General features: G+C 32.2%; 2 protein-coding genes across 4 annotated transcripts; both read left to right on the top strand.

Annotated features, from left to right (window-relative positions):
- Positions 1-1524: 1524 nt before the first annotated feature.
- Positions 1525-8974, top strand: LOC145102511 (pantothenate kinase 2-like). Of its 3 annotated transcripts, none has more exons than XM_079039915.1 (23): positions 1525-1690; positions 2225-2489; positions 2647-2859; positions 2987-3009; positions 3139-3255; positions 3357-3476; positions 3552-3646; positions 3728-3821; positions 3918-4049; positions 4225-4337; positions 4439-4631; positions 5610-5818; positions 5926-5970; positions 6062-6110; positions 6303-6385; positions 6519-6635; positions 6711-6774; positions 6888-7034; positions 7137-7292; positions 8082-8165; positions 8265-8459; positions 8541-8612; positions 8723-8974. In XM_079039915.1, exons 2-23 carry the CDS (start codon positions 2255-2257, stop codon positions 8810-8812), a joined length of 2646 nt encoding a protein of 881 aa, XP_078896041.1. In that variant the 5' UTR covers positions 1525-1690; positions 2225-2254; the 3' UTR covers positions 8813-8974. The 3 variants fall into 3 exon arrangements, with proteins under 3 accessions (XP_078896041.1, XP_078896040.1, XP_078896042.1); XM_079039914.1 differs by having other exon boundaries at positions 2214-2489; XM_079039916.1 differs by lacking the exons at positions 1525-1690; positions 2225-2489 and having other exon boundaries at positions 2670-2859; positions 3146-3255.
- Positions 8975-11468: 2494 nt separating this feature from the next.
- Positions 11469-13607, top strand: LOC145102510 (putative inactive poly [ADP-ribose] polymerase SRO5). Its single transcript, XM_079039913.1, has 4 exons — positions 11469-12607; positions 12681-12931; positions 13026-13162; positions 13243-13607. The coding sequence occupies exons 1-4, from the start codon at positions 12039-12041 to the stop codon at positions 13357-13359; spliced, it is 1074 nt and encodes a 357-aa protein (XP_078896039.1). The 5' UTR covers positions 11469-12038; the 3' UTR covers positions 13360-13607.
- The last annotated feature ends 1589 nt before the right edge of the window (positions 13608-15196 follow it).

The following is a 15196-nucleotide window of genomic DNA, read 5'->3' as shown; positions in this document are numbered from 1 at the left end:
GTTGTCAGTCGTCATAAATCTGAATTCGGGAAACAACACATAGACAGAGAGAATGATTTAGATCCATGTCTCAGTCTATACGATATCCAGAATGGAGGAATATATGATCCCTTATCTAAGGACACACGTATTTGATAAGATCAGAGTTGACAGCGGCTTTGGAAAGCTACGATTGCAGATCAGGATCTGAAGTCATATGCAGAATAGTTATTAGACTTATCCAAGTGGGAGACTGTTGGATTAGTGTCTAAGTCCATAACTATTTTAGTATGTACTTGACCCGATGATGCATGGTCCTTTTGGGTTGCCTTCACCAAAGTACCTTGATAGGATGAATTATGGAGAGAAAGAATTAATTATGATTTATTAATATATTATGAGAATAATATATTAAAGGAGAAATCATATTGTTTAATTAATATTAGTCAAGAATTAATAAGAATTAAGTTTGTGGCTAAAAGACATTAATTAAACTTAAGGGACTAGAACTGTCAATTGTGTGATAGTTGAATATTGAGCTAATGGACTCCATATTAAAGGGGTGGACGAATTCTATGGGGAAACCCATTAGAAATCGTCCAAAGGCCTTTAAGAAAGGAGTTCATGGGTTGCTTAGGGCCTAAGCATCCAAATTAGGGTTTCCTTGTTAGATAACCCTAATAGCCTCACTATTTAAGGAACCCTTAAGCCCCAAAAACGTGGTGAACTAATTGGTTAGGGTTTCCACATGTTTTGGGCAGCCTCCTTCTCTTCTCCTCTTCATCCTTTTGCTCTTGGTGTTTGTGAGCCATTAGAGGAGTGACATTTGTGACTCTAAGCTTTCTAAAGTCAATACAAGAAGGAATTGAGATTGTTATTACTATATAACAATCAAGGTATGATCTAAACCCTAATTCATATGTTATATTGATTATTATATATTAGATCTAGGGTTTATAGTCTTGGATGAATTGCATGTACAATAGAGAAACCTAGATCCAAGCATTAGGGTTTGTATGAGCACATAAGATGTTCCTATGAATAAAACCCATCACTTTTTTTGCCTTTAGAACATGTAAAAGGGTACCGTACAAATACTCTTTGGTAGTTAAATTCTACTTGAAGGTACAAAGACATTGCCATTATACCTAGATTCAGATGTTGCTCTTCAGTTTCAAGAACACATTGAATGGTTTGATAGGAAAATGTTTTATATGGTGTTAATAAACAGAGAACTGAAATGTTTATTAACAGATATGGATGAAATTACATACATGACAAAAACAAACCTACTAAATGCCATGTAGGAATGGTAACAAGTTTACCTCTTCCTCATTTTCTTGGTAATGGTGTTTTTAACATCTAAGTACCACCTTTAAACATGTATACGACAATTTCTTTTAAGGATGTATTTATATTAAAATTTATATACTTTCTTTGGGACAAGAATGACATTATCTATTTTATGAATAGTGGAGGGACCATTTTTGTAATTCACGTCTTCTACTTTCAAGTCTTTGAGTACACATTTGTAGATTTTTCCACTTTGAAGATCCTAATCCAATAACTTTGCTCAACTGTAGAGGTACTTCGTTAGGCGAACTGCTCTTCGGGATAGAGCACCGATCAAAGCTGCTGACATAGACGAACAACCTTGTCGAACTCTCACACTCCTAAAATCTTCCTACCAAGAACCCAACAAATTCAATCTGTTAGTTCTCTCAACTACCGCTTTATTTGCTTCTGATTCGATTACATATCGTTAGTTCACCCAAAACTGGTGTCTGGCTGGGTATCACTTCTTTTTTCATTTAAAATCAGCGATCCATATTAAATTCTTTGATCAATGTTCATGTCAGTCGCTTAAAACCGCACAATTTATTGGGTTGGTCTTGAATTTTATAGAAAGAAAAAGGGTACAGTGATTCCAGTTAATCGAAATTCGAAAAAGTCCATATCAGGGGCTCATTATTTATTAGTTTTTACAATTATTAGCTGAACTTGTAGTTATATTATTAATTCCCATGTGGGTATGATAAATTTTGTATCGATAATGTGATTTGGTATACTGTATTTAATGTTAAACATTTATTGATTGTTGTTTGTGCGTTCGTTTGGTTTTACCTCTTTGGTGCCTTCGTATGTGTGGATTTCTGAATAATTTATTTCTGAATTGTCTGTCTGTATATGAATTGAAGTAATGGAGGAATCCAATTTGATATTGACCTGTTTAGGAGGTGGTTAGGTGGAGAAAGTGATAACATTGAATTTAGCAATGAATATAAATGAAGAAACCAAGAACATAAATGAGAAAAGTAACTCAGAAGAGGGAGAAGATACAGGAAAAGAAATGGTTCCACCTGTTGCAAATTCAATTCACAGATCAAGTTCAAGGCCACAGCTTGATCTTAGTGGAGCAGCCATTCAAGGGAATTTTGAAGAAAGAGATCCCACCATTCTTTTGCCTAATCAATCTGATGATATATCACATTTGGCATTAGACATTGGAGGTAAGTTTTCTTCTCTTAGTTCAGTTTCCATCAATTAGTTGTAATTTTACAAGATTCCTCTTTGTTCTTTATGAAAAAAAGACCTTTTTTATTTTCTGTGTTTCTTGAATGCCTTTGTAGTTGTAAATATTATCTAATCTCAACGACTTTGCATCAGGCTCTCTCATCAAGTTAGTTTATTTTTCAAGACATGAGGATAGATTAGTCAATGACAAAAGAAAGAAGTCCATGAAGGAGAGATTTGGAGTTATAAATGGTAACAGGAGGAGCTTTCCTATCCTTGGAGGGAGGCTGCATTTTGTGAAATTTGAAACAGCTAAAATTAATGAATGTTTAGATTTCATCCACTCAAAACAACTTCACAGAGGAGGTGCAATTCTTTTGTTACTCTTTCCTTATTATTTCTATTCATTTCACTTATACTTTTCATCTAATTAAACTTATATATATTTTTTTCTATCATGTATGATATGAATATTGATATAAACATTGGTTAGACAACGACAATGCAGTAATCAAGGTACACACACGTTTTTTTCATCAATGTTTAATGCTTCCATCTTTATATATTTTTATAGCTTTAATCATTTTACATATGTATCCTGCTTCACTTTTTCTACCTATTAACTTATTATAATGTTTTGAAAAGGCTACAGGTGGTGGGGCATACAAGTTTGCTGATTTATTCAAAGAAAAACTCGGAGTTAGCATTGAAAAAGAAGATGAGATGGATTGTCTTGTAGCTGGTGCAAATTTTTTACTAAAGGTGCTTTTTTTTTTCTATTCTATTCTTTTTCATGAATAAATTTAATAAATCCATGCATATGTTAATTAGGTTTTAAAAAAAAAAAACTAAATTTTATGTAGGCGATTCGACATGAAGCCTTCACCCATAAAGAAGGTCATAAAGAGTTTGTGCAGATAGACCATAATGATTTGTATCCATATCTTCTTGTTAATATCGGATCTGGTGTTAGCATGATAAAGGTACTTTTTTTTTTTTTTTTCTGTTCTTTTTTGATTCTTTTGATCTTTTTTATTAAGTATTTTGCATTTATGTAGGTTGATGGAGATGGGAAGTTTCAGAGAGTTAGTGGGACCAATGTAGGTGGTGGGACATACTGGGGCTTAGGGAGACTGTTGACTAAGTGCAAGAGGTTACTCTTATTTGACCACTTTGGTCAACTCTTTGACTCTCCACTTTGACTAATCTTGTAACAATAACGTTGTTCTTTCAGTTTTGATGAGCTTTTGGAGTTGAGTCAAAGGGGAGATAATAGCTCAGTAGATATGCTTGTTGGGGACATTTATGGGGGATTAGATTACTCAAAGGTAAATGTTATGTCTTTTTATGAAACGTATAAATAAAGTTTATAACTTTTTCACTCCTTTGACTTGATTACCCTTTGATCTGTTACATCATCTCAGATTGGACTTTCTGCATCAACAATTGCTTCCAGTTTTGGTAAAGCAATTTCAGAGAACAAGGAGATTGAAGACTATAGACCTGAAGACATTTCTCTCTCTCTTCTCCGAATGATTTCTTACAATATAGGCCAGGTATGATGTGATAGTGATTTTGTCTTTGATGAAACATGTGTTTCCTTTAAATCCAATAATAAAACCATTTTTCATAGTTGATTAATACCTGTGCATAAGTCCTTAGCATATGTAATATCAAAGAAGATAATGGAGAATGTATATTGTGAATCTGATTTCGATTTGATTTATGTAGATATCTTATTTAACTGCATTGCAACTTGGAATTAAACGAATATTTTTTGGAGGATTTTTCATAAGGGGTCATGCTTATACCATGGACACAATTTCTTTTGCCATTCAATTTTGGTAAGGATTACAATCTTTTTCCATTAGACATTTGATTTTAAGTTTTTAGCAAAAGGATTTAAGAAAATTTTGTTTTGATCTTATTCTTTTTTTTTAATTAGGTCAAAAGGAGGGGCACAAGCTATGTTTTTGCGCCATGAAGGTTTTTTAGGAGCCTTAGGTGCATTTATGAGTTATGAAAAGCATGGATTAGATGATTTAATGGTTCATCAATTGGTGGAAAGATTTCCAATGGGTGCTCCATATACTGGAGGAAAGATCCATGGGCCTCCACTTGGGGATTTAAATGAGAAGGCAAGTATATGGTCAACAAACATAATATGAGTTATATGATCAAACAACATGCTATCATTAGTCTTTGAGTCTTTAATGATTTAATATTTTAATAACTGCATACATTATTCGACTCATTCTCAACTTGTTAATCTTTTTAGGTCAGTTGATAACTTAACATAAAGCAGAATGAGTTGTGATTTATAATAAACATTTAGTGTCAAGATTGATGCAAATTGGGTAACTAATGTCCTTATATGTGATGTGAGCATGTTTTATGGCTTTTGAAGGGTGGATACAAAGGTCCAGATCTTGTATATAGCAATCAGAGAGAGAAAAATGTGTAACTTGATTGGCAATTCTATCTTGTATCTGCTTTTAATATGTATCTCTTGTGTAAAATAGAAATAGGAAAGATCATGTATGGGTTTTGCATGAATTTGTTTTGCAATAAAATTAGTGTCATATTCAATGCTTTGAAGAAACTGTGTAGAGTTATTTATGTTACATTGGCACATCAGAAAGTATTGTAATCCTGTTGTAATGATGAAAATCTTTGTGATATAATGCCCATTTATGTATGTATTGCTTATGAAATCCAAAATGAAATGGTTTTAAATGTGTGGTCACTCTTTCTTATTAGTTTTATATACCATTGTCAGTTTCCAATATTAAAAGAAAGTTACAACATGCATTCAGAAGTGACTGAGATTTAGGTTAAAAAGTCAAAATGCTTTATATTTTAGCATTTTGTTCATCTGCCAACTTTATTAAATCCTGAACTAATTCAACTGGATTTGGAATATTCAAGTTGCATTTCATCACTTTGGTATATAAATAAATGTTCATATTGTTCATGTAGTCATAACCTTTTGATCTATGTGTTTCTCTGACTTTGCATGATAACTTAGTTCGAAATATTAGATATTATTGTTTATTCTTTTAGAGCTAAAGGTTACTACTTTATTGACCTAATATTGTATTTATAACTTATTGCAGATATCATGGATGGAGAAATTTGTACGTAAAGGAACTAAAATAACTGCTCCTGTTCCAATGGCTTCTCCAAGAACTACTGGTTTAGGTGGATTTGAAGCTCCATCATCAAAAGGAGACACCCTTCGTTCTGATGAAAGTAATTTAAATGTTGGTGTTCTTCATCTTGTTCCCTCATTAGAAGTCTTCCCCTTGTTGGCTGATCCTAAAACGTATGCAAATCACTACTATTTTATATGTTTATATGTTCATTTGCTTCCATAAATTAGTATCTACATAACTACATGTTTGAATGATTAAAGATTCATCTTGTTTGCAGCTATGAACCCAACACTATTGATCTTGCAGAACCCAATGAGCTTCAGTAAGTTTTTAAGTTTTTATTTGGGTCAATGAGATAAAAGGGTTATTGTTCTTTTTTTTTTTTGTTGATTTGGATATTTGTTTTGTTGCAGATATTGGTTCACAGTGTTGTCTGATCATTTACCAGATCTTGTTGATAAGGTAAATGGGTTATATATTACAAACTTTCTTTCCATACCATGATTAAATGAAACAAACACTATTAACAAACAGAAAGGAATCACATTCCATTCCACTAGGCAAAATGAACAGTTTCATTTTCATTCCAATGGAATGAACCATTCCATTCCCTCCTACCAAACACTACCTCTAAAGTTGTTAGAAAATTTACAGGCAGTGGCAAGTGAAGGTGGAACAGATGATGCAAGAAGAAGAGGTGATGCATTTGCTCGTGCTTTTTCTGCACATTTGGCAAGGTAAGACTAAATTCCATAAAAAGATTATCTAATTTGGGAAAATTACAACAATATAAAAACTAAGTTTCAAAAGCTTGGATCTTTTCGCATAGTTTTTTTTTTCAAACTTGTTGTATTTTACAACTGATTACAGGTTAATGGAGGAGCCTGCTGCTTATGGAAAATTAGGGCTAGCAAATCTGCTTGAGTTGAGAGAAGAATGCTTGAGAGAATTCAACTTTTTTGATGCATATAGCACTATAAAACAAAGGTAATTATACTATTATGTATATAATTTTTTTTATTTTTCTTTAAACCCATGTAAAATTTCATTTTTTTATGGCAGAGAAAACGAGGCATCACTTGCTGTCTTGCCTGACCTTCTAATGGAGCTTGATAGTATGAGTGAGGTATAAGTTATAACACCATTTAAAAGGAAAAAAGAATTACATAATTAACACAAACTCCTTATAGAAATACAATCTTTTCATGAATCTTGATGCAAACATTGTTTGATTTTCAGGAAACAAGATTACTAACATTAATAGAAGGCGTTCTTGCTGCAAACATATTTGATTGGGGATCTCGTGCTTGTGTTGATCTTTATCACAAAGGAACTATTATTGAAATCTATAGAATGAGTCGCAAAAAAATGCAAAGACCTTGGAGGGCAAGTCTTTTTTTCTCCAACAATTAATTATTCACTTTACATTACATAATCTTTTTTAACAAATAAAAAAAAATCATTTTTTTTTATATATTTATATTTTAGGTGGACAATTTTGATGCGTTTAAGGAAAGAATGGGTTTTGGGGAGAATAAACCACCACGTCATAAACGGGCTTTACTTTTTGTGGACAATGCGGGCGCGGATGTTGTTTTGGGCATGCTTCCATTGGCCCGTGAACTTTTGCGCCGTGGAACTGAAGTGAGTTGGTCAAAGTTGGTCAAGGGTTTGAGTCTCAACAGCTGCAATGTGGGAGTTTTAATTCCAATGCTCACTGGCATTTAATTTATTAGCAACATGATCCAACCAATTTTTAATACAAGACAAAAAAGAAAATAGTAAAAATTCGGCTCCTTCTCTCCTCCATGTGTCATACATACATTGGTTAGGTTAAATTATTTTTTTTACATAATTATTTGATTATTAATCAAACTTTATCTTCATTAAAGAAAATAAAACACACTAAAATATGTAAAAGAATTTTCTTTACAAATAGAGAACAATATTGATATATTTCCATATATGTTTTTTTAAAAAAATATATTTCTTATATATTTGAAATATAAAATAATAAAAGTACATAAATCTTTGATATATTTTAAAATAAAGTAAATTGTTTATATTTCAAATAACTCAATAATAATTACAGTTGATAATAAATAAAAAAAACATTTTCTAATGAAAGATCATGTTGGGTTGCTTGTAAACTAACAAAAATTGAAATCGTTGCGTTGTGTATGTGGAGGAAGAAGAAGTTTTTTTTTTTTTTCAATTAAAAAATATTGCGTTGGTTTGGGTTGTTGATAAATATAGTCATATGCCGAGTCACCTATGTGGGCCAGCATTGGGATTGCTGGAAGAATAACCTTTTTGCAGAATTTTTTCTTTTTTTTTACAATTGGCATTGGTCAATGTAGAAAAAAAGATGTGAAATGACATAAATACCCATAAAAGATGACAAGTTATTTATTTATTGATTCTTTTTTTCAGGTTGTGCTTGTTGCAAATTCTCTTCCGGCGCTAAACGATGTAACTGCAATGGAACTTCCGGAAATTGTAGCCGAGGCTGCCAAGGTTTTATAAACTTTTTTTTTAAACAAATCTTTTAAAACATCGTTTTTTTTTAAAAAAAAAAGAATATTATAATGAAGCAAAAATTGTTAAAACAAACAGCACTGTGACATTCTTCGTGGAGCTGCTGAAGCTGGTGGCCTACTTATGGATGCAATGATCAGTATTCAAGATAGTCCAAGAGAGAAATCATCTTCAACTCCATTAATGGTGGTTGAAAATGGCTGTGGGAGTCCATGCATTGACTTGAGACAGGTCAGCTCTGACCTAGCTGCTCTTGCCAAAGATGCTGACCTGGTATGCTGACCTGGATTTCTTTTTTCTTCAAAATTCTATATTGCAAACGAGTTTTTATTGTGAACTTTTTGTATTTTTCAGGTCATTTTGGAAGGTATGGGGCGATCTTTACATACCAACTTTAATGCTCGGTTTGTTTGTGATGCTCTCAAGGTAATATTATAGCATTGTGTACTTTTTTTTTTGTTAGGATGAGATTGCTATAATTGTGTAGATTTTCAAAGTAATATGTTTGTGATTTTTTATTTATTTATTTTTTGTAGCTTGCGATGGTGAAGAATCAACGGTTGGCTGAAAAGTTGATTAAAGGGAACATATACGATTGTGTGTGTAGATATGAGCCAGCCAGCTAATTGAAAATTCAACTCTTTTGTGTTTCTTTACTTTTTTTATTTTTATTTTTTTATTTTTGGGATAATTTATTAATTATTATTTTGGTTAACACAATAATTTTAAATTATTTGTAACGTATCTTATGTATTAAATAAGTAGTATGATTATTGATTTATATCAAATGATCTAAATGAGAGAATTTTTTTATTATAAACATTTAGAAGTGTCTACAAAGAATAACATGCGTCACTGGTGGGGTATTATTCGCGATTTGGGTGCGAGAGGCTCCGAGAAGTTCAGTATTTATTATTTTTACGTATTCTACCCCTTTATTCTTGTTAAGTTCTGTTTCGGTCCTCGATGTTCTGATTTGTAGCAAAAATGGTATTTTGTAGATATTTTATGCGTTATTAATTGGCCGACATTGGTTATTGTTTTATATTAAAATTTTGGATGAAATTGTCGCACGTATCATCTTGTATTGTAGTGGAATCTTTTTATTTTTATATATTAAAAGAATACATGACCGACTTCAATGTATCGGAAAATTATATAGTGAAACGTTTTGAATTCAATTTTAAAATATGTTATGAATTTAATTATACAAGAAATCTGGTTGTTATAATTCAATTTTTAGTTTATGTAACTACATCTTATATTTGATTATAATAATTTACATAAATAAAGTATTATCTTAAAAAGTATTTTGTAGTACAAAGTTAAATAAAGGTATGTTTTTGTGTATATGGAAATTTTCCCGAATAATAATAAAAAAGATATGTAGATTTAGCTTAATAGATTAATAGTCATTAAATCGAGGTGACTCTTGATTTTTCAAAAAGCCGTATAACAAGTCTATAAAGGAAAAAATGTGTCGACCTAAGCCATTATATACATGGATAAAGGCGAGTATGAAAAATGTATTTATAGTGTTAAAGTCCAAGGGATATGTGTTAGTAAAGTCATCACGAAACAAACACAAACAACATTTGTTAACTGTTATAAACGTAAGCCACAAGTTTAGAGGAAACATTGGTGTTTGGCAACTAATTTTCGAAAGTTTTTAGCTTTTACTTTTTTAAATGAAAAATATCGTTTGAGAGTATTAGTTTAAAGCTTTTATTTTACAACAAAAAACTTTTGGACATGATTGATAGTTGGAAGTTTTATTTTTTATTTGTGTGGAAATATTCAGAAATTTAACCGTAAACTTTTTAAAATATAAGATTATATAAAAAAAACTAAAAGCTACTCCTTATAATTTTTTCTTTGATACAGGTTTTTTCTTAAAACAAACTCTAAAATATCATTAAAAGCTCTCAAAACCTTCACTGAAAGTTTTCAACTTTTACTTTCTAGTTTTCAGTTTTGAGCTTTTAATCTATGTCGTTTGATGCATTTGTGTTTTCTCAGTTATCTAAGGCATGGGGAGATTTTGAAAAGTAAATGACTCATAAATCTATTATGGGGCAAGATTCTATTATGTTTAATGAAATGTTATATTGATCGATTGACTTAGTATAGTAAGAAACATTTTCTATTTTAAATTATTGAGTTGATTATACCAAAAGTTTGTTGTTATAGCTTCTAAGGTAAAAAAAAAAAAAAGTAAGTGTCAAGAACAGCAAACCGGATTTAATATGGATGTGAGTTTCATATGTTATTTTGAAAATCGATATACATGCTAATATGATTTTACATATTATATTGACAAAACATAATTTTCTGTTCACAAATCATGTGTTACAAATCTTATAACAAACATATCATTAAGAAAACGAAAAATGTTTTACATCAATACAGTAACCAACCGCTTCAAGCAAATTAAATGCGTGTGACTATATGATAAAATTCATGCCATATAATGACACTTGATAGAAACAAAATGAAGCAAAAAGGCATGGCATTTGATCGACAAATGAAAACCACAAGTATTCAGTGATAATTGTTGTTAACAAGCATATGCATTTCTTTCTTGATTGACTTTTTTGCATTTATGAAAATGCATTTAACATGTTAGGTACTATTGTTTACCAATTAAATCAAAAACCATAAACTCTTAAATTTATACGCGTGCCATAAATATTTTGTGTGATTCTTTAACAAATAATTAAGGGAGACAATGGTGCCCATGATACAAGTGTCGACCCAAGGTTTTCCTTAATTGAAAATTTTAGACATAGGTTGTGGTTGAACGTCATCTATTTTGCTTTTTTAAATTTTATAAATTGTTATGTTTGATAAAGTAAAATGTAGCTTATAAATAATTAAAAAAAAATTATTTATATTAAGATTTCAACCGGTTTATTGAGTTATTCTAAAACTCTTCTAAATATATCCTTTACTAGTATTAATTATAAAAAAAAAACTCAATCTATGTTAAAAATAACCTTGTTATTAATCCTATAAATATGTATAGATGCCCCAAGGATGCAAATTTGGTAGTTAAAAAGTGAAATTTCATATAAGAGTTTCAGGGTCCAAATCTTCTAAAATATTATTAGTATTATGCGAAACATATCTCGGTATTTTAGAAGCCAACAAGTTTTAAGATTAAACACGTTTAAGTGTTATCGTTTAATTAAGTAGAAATATAAGATAAGGAAAGTGGAAAACATGAATTATTAATTATTAGAATAAAAACCGACTTAATTCACGTGTCCACTTGCCCAAGAAACCCCAAGAGTACAGAACAAAATGAAATGGTGGGCAATTCCGTGGGAGAGAGGATTTCTTAACCGACCCTCTCCCCCTTAAAACCGGTGACACCGCCACCAGTTTCCGCCGCACTGCCTCGGCTTCTCTCTGTTTATGGATATTTCTGAGTCGGTCGTTTCTTCCTCAACATAATCCATTGGCGTGCCTATTGTTTACTCTTCTACTAAGCGTTTACCAAAATTATCACCTTCGGGGATTTAAATTTGTCTTCTTCCTCGGCTTTATACATACCGACATGCGTGAATGCATACACACATACATTATACATACACATACACATACACATATCTTCTTGTTTTGATTCACTGAGTTTGTTTAACGTTTTCGAATCGTAGATTCTTCTTTTGATTTTCTATCGTGGTATATACCCAGCGTTTTATCCAAGCGAAAGAGATTCTCCTTGATTAAATACTGTTTGATTATTAGGAATTTAGGATAGTCCGATTGTATCGGTTGTAATTTGTTCTTTGGTTACATGCATTGAGTTGAAGGTAGGAAATTATAATTTGATTGCTTAGTTTTTAAACAATGTTGCAATTGTTGCCGGCTGCCATGGATCCGAGATTGGTAGGCGATGATGAAGGAACCTCCTCGAGTTTTGGTGGTGACGATGAAATCCGTCGTCCGATTACAGAAGACTCCGTTTCTGGGGGGAGCTCGGAAGATGAGGATGATTCCTCATCTATTTCTGATTGTGAAAGTGTTATCTCCGGAAGTAGAATCGTCGAACATACCAGGATTCAACCAGAAGGATTGGTTCGATTGGATGAAAGTGAAAAAATGTACGGGATTATCGAGAAAAAGTTCATATCGAGATTGGATGTTCATGGGGTTAAGGCTCAAATTCAAAACATCCATAGGAATCTGTTCAATACCAGTGCGATTACCCAAGCTAGACTGAGGAGCTTCCAGATTTTCTCAAAAGCTGTGGAGATTAAAAATGAAGGTGTGGCTAATATCAAGTATGCTTGGTTTGGTGCTTCAAAAGATGAAATTCACAACATCATTCTGCACGGATTTGGCCATGAGAATATTCAAAAGAACGGCTCTTTTAGTCATGGCGTTGTTCTATCTCCTGATCATTCCCCACTTGAAAGGTCGGTTGATTTTAATTCATGTTCTTCTTCCTCTAACTCTTTCATTTTATTAATCTATTATATATATCAACAGTGTGGAGTCTGCAATTGTCGATGAAGATGGGGTAAAACACCTTCTGCTGTGCCGAGTGATATTGGGTAAATTGGAGCTTGTGAATCCTTCTTCTACGCAATGCCACCCGAGTTCAGAGAATTTTCAGTCGGGAGTCGACGATTTGGTTTCCCCTAAAAAGTTCATCGTATGGAGTAATCAGATGAACACTCACATATTGCCAGAATTCGTCGTCAGCTTCAAGACACCATCGAAACCTTCAAACGTGAACAGTAAGTCACCTCAACAGTCTCATGATTCAATAGTCAATTTCATGATTCGATGAACCTCGATTGATTTATATACACAATTTTATATATGATTCAGGATCTCAATCAGATGGAGTTCGAATTCAGAAACCCGTTTCCCCATGGATCCCAATTCCAGAACTCATTGCAGCACTTTCCAAGATTCTGCCTCCTAAATCCATGAAGGAGATCACACAGTATCGTCGCAGTTACATTGTAAGTGCTAACAAATTCAAATTATACCTTTTTCATAAAATTATGGATTCGTTTTAATGGTGATTGGTATGATTTTACAGGAACATAAAATCTCTAGACGTGATATGATACAAGGAATCAGAGAATGTACAGGTGACAGCCTGTTGCTGATGGTTCTAAAAGATTTCACAGAGCAGCGAAAACATGGCCTGAATTGAAGTAAAGAAATTGTGGTTTAGGATGGAAGAAGGGTATTTTGGGGAATAAGTGAAAACTAACAGGGTACTTGTTGATTTTTAGATATGTTTTAGGTTATACATGAGTCTAATGTTGTACCCTTTTCTATAGTTGAAACAATTGTAAAGCTCTTGACTTGGAACTTTTGATTGTTTTGGGTACAACAATCAAGAAATAGTTTTGTCATTTGTGATATGAAATGAATCTTGATTTTGTTGTATTATTGCAATTAGTTGTTTTGGGTATAATCAAGAAACGATAGTGTTGGCTTTAAGGGTTTATTAAAGAAACGAGGAATTTCTAAGGAAAATTTGTTCCACATCGGTAGTAAGTGAAAATTAGGTAGTTGTATTGGTGATGTATATAATGAAAGCAAAAGACCGTAGTTTTATGAAAGAAAAAGACCCCAACTCACGCCTAAAAATGTAACAAATCTCTCTCTCTCTCTCTAAATCATTCATACCCGGGGTGGAACCAACTTTTGAAAATAAGGGGGCTTACACTATGCACGATTTAACGACATCGACTAATGATAATAAAAAAATTTATTTACTAAATACCGGTTAATTGATAGTTAAAACTTAAAAGTGTTATTAATGACACGAATTAAAATAAATTGGATTAAAATCGGTAATTAATTTGAATGGGTTGAAATAAATTTAACCAAATAAGGTAAATCTATAATTACATAAATAGGCCTCAATTTTAATCATAGTCATACCCTCATAGCCTCAATGCTAATTACTTCTATATAAAATATTATATAATTAAATAGGATTGGGAGAGACTTGGCATAACAGAAAACTAAAGCGGGGCTTGAAATTAGTCATAGGCTTGTCAATGTATATATTATACTTTGAAGTTGTAAAGGAGATTAAGGGGGACAAAGCATCCGACAACCCCTCTACTATCTCTGCCCATGATTCAAACTCTGAAGTCAAAACCAAAAGTCAAACATAAAAATCAAACACATAAATTTACTCAAACTTGAAATCAAAAACACAAATCAATCACTGTAAATCAAACCCGAAAATTTATTTAAACCATAAATCACACCCACCCATGATTGGAGCTTTTAGGAGACCTTGTAAGGAAATCATAGCTTTTTAAAGAGTCTCTCTCTCTCTCTCTCTCTCTCTCTCTCTCTCTCTCTCTCTCTCTCTCTCTCTCTCTCTCTCTCTCTCTCTCTCTCTCTCTCTCTCTCTCTCTCTCTCTCTCTCTCTCTCTCTCTCTCTCTCTCTCTCTCTCTCTCTCTCTCTCTCTCTCTCTCTCTCTCTCTCTCTCTCAGTAATCAAAATCATTCAAACCCAGGGTGGAACCAACTTTTGAAAATAAGGGGGCTTACACTATGCACGATTTAGACGCTAGTGTTACATACTATATTTGTTAATTTAACCACATCGACTAATGATAATAAAAAAAATTATTTACTATACTGGATAATAGGTGGTTAAAAGAGTTATTAACAAGGCAAATTAAATACCGGTTAATTGATAGTTAAAAGAGTTATTAATGACACGAATTAAATACCGGTTAATTTGAATGAGTTGAAATAAATTTAACCAAATAAGGTAAATCTATAATTAAATAAATAGGCCTCAATTTTAATCATAGTCCTACCCTCATAGCCTCAATGCTAGTTACTTCTTCTATATAAAATATTATATAATTAAATAGGATTGGGAGAGGCTTGGCATAACAGAAAACTAAAGCGGGGCTTGAAATTAGTCATAGGCTTGTGGATGTATATATTATACTTTGAAGTTGTAAAGGAGATTGAGGGGGACAAAGCATCCGACAACCCCTCTACTATCTCCG

Source organism: Lactuca serriola, chromosome 4, assembly GCF_051521515.1.
Source record: "Lactuca serriola cultivar US96UC23 chromosome 4, Lser_US96UC23_V15, whole genome shotgun sequence".
NCBI lineage: Eukaryota > Viridiplantae > Streptophyta > Magnoliopsida > Asterales > Asteraceae > Lactuca > Lactuca serriola.
The sequence above is the reverse complement of the archived record's forward strand: the minus strand, read 5'-3'. Positions and strand labels throughout refer to the sequence as shown.

Excerpts from the sequence above, each read along its gene's own strand:
- LOC145102510 (XM_079039913.1), top strand. The coding sequence starts at position 12,039 with ATGTTGCAATTGTTGCCGGCTGCCATGGATCCGAGATTGGTAGGCGAT. Across the intron at positions 12,608-12,680 it reads GATCATTCCCCACTTGAAAG|TGTGGAGTCTGCAATTGTCG; the intron begins GTCGGTTGATTT and ends ATATATCAACAG. Across the intron at positions 12,932-13,025 it reads GAAACCTTCAAACGTGAACA|GATCTCAATCAGATGGAGTT; the intron begins GTAAGTCACCTC and ends TATATGATTCAG.
- LOC145102511 (XM_079039915.1), top strand. The coding sequence starts at position 2,255 with ATGAATATAAATGAAGAAACCAAGAACATAAATGAGAAAAGTAACTCA. Across the intron at positions 3,477-3,551 it reads CTGGTGTTAGCATGATAAAG|GTTGATGGAGATGGGAAGTT; the intron begins GTACTTTTTTTT and ends GCATTTATGTAG. Across the intron at positions 3,647-3,727 it reads CTGTTGACTAAGTGCAAGAG|TTTTGATGAGCTTTTGGAGT; the intron begins GTTACTCTTATT and ends TTGTTCTTTCAG.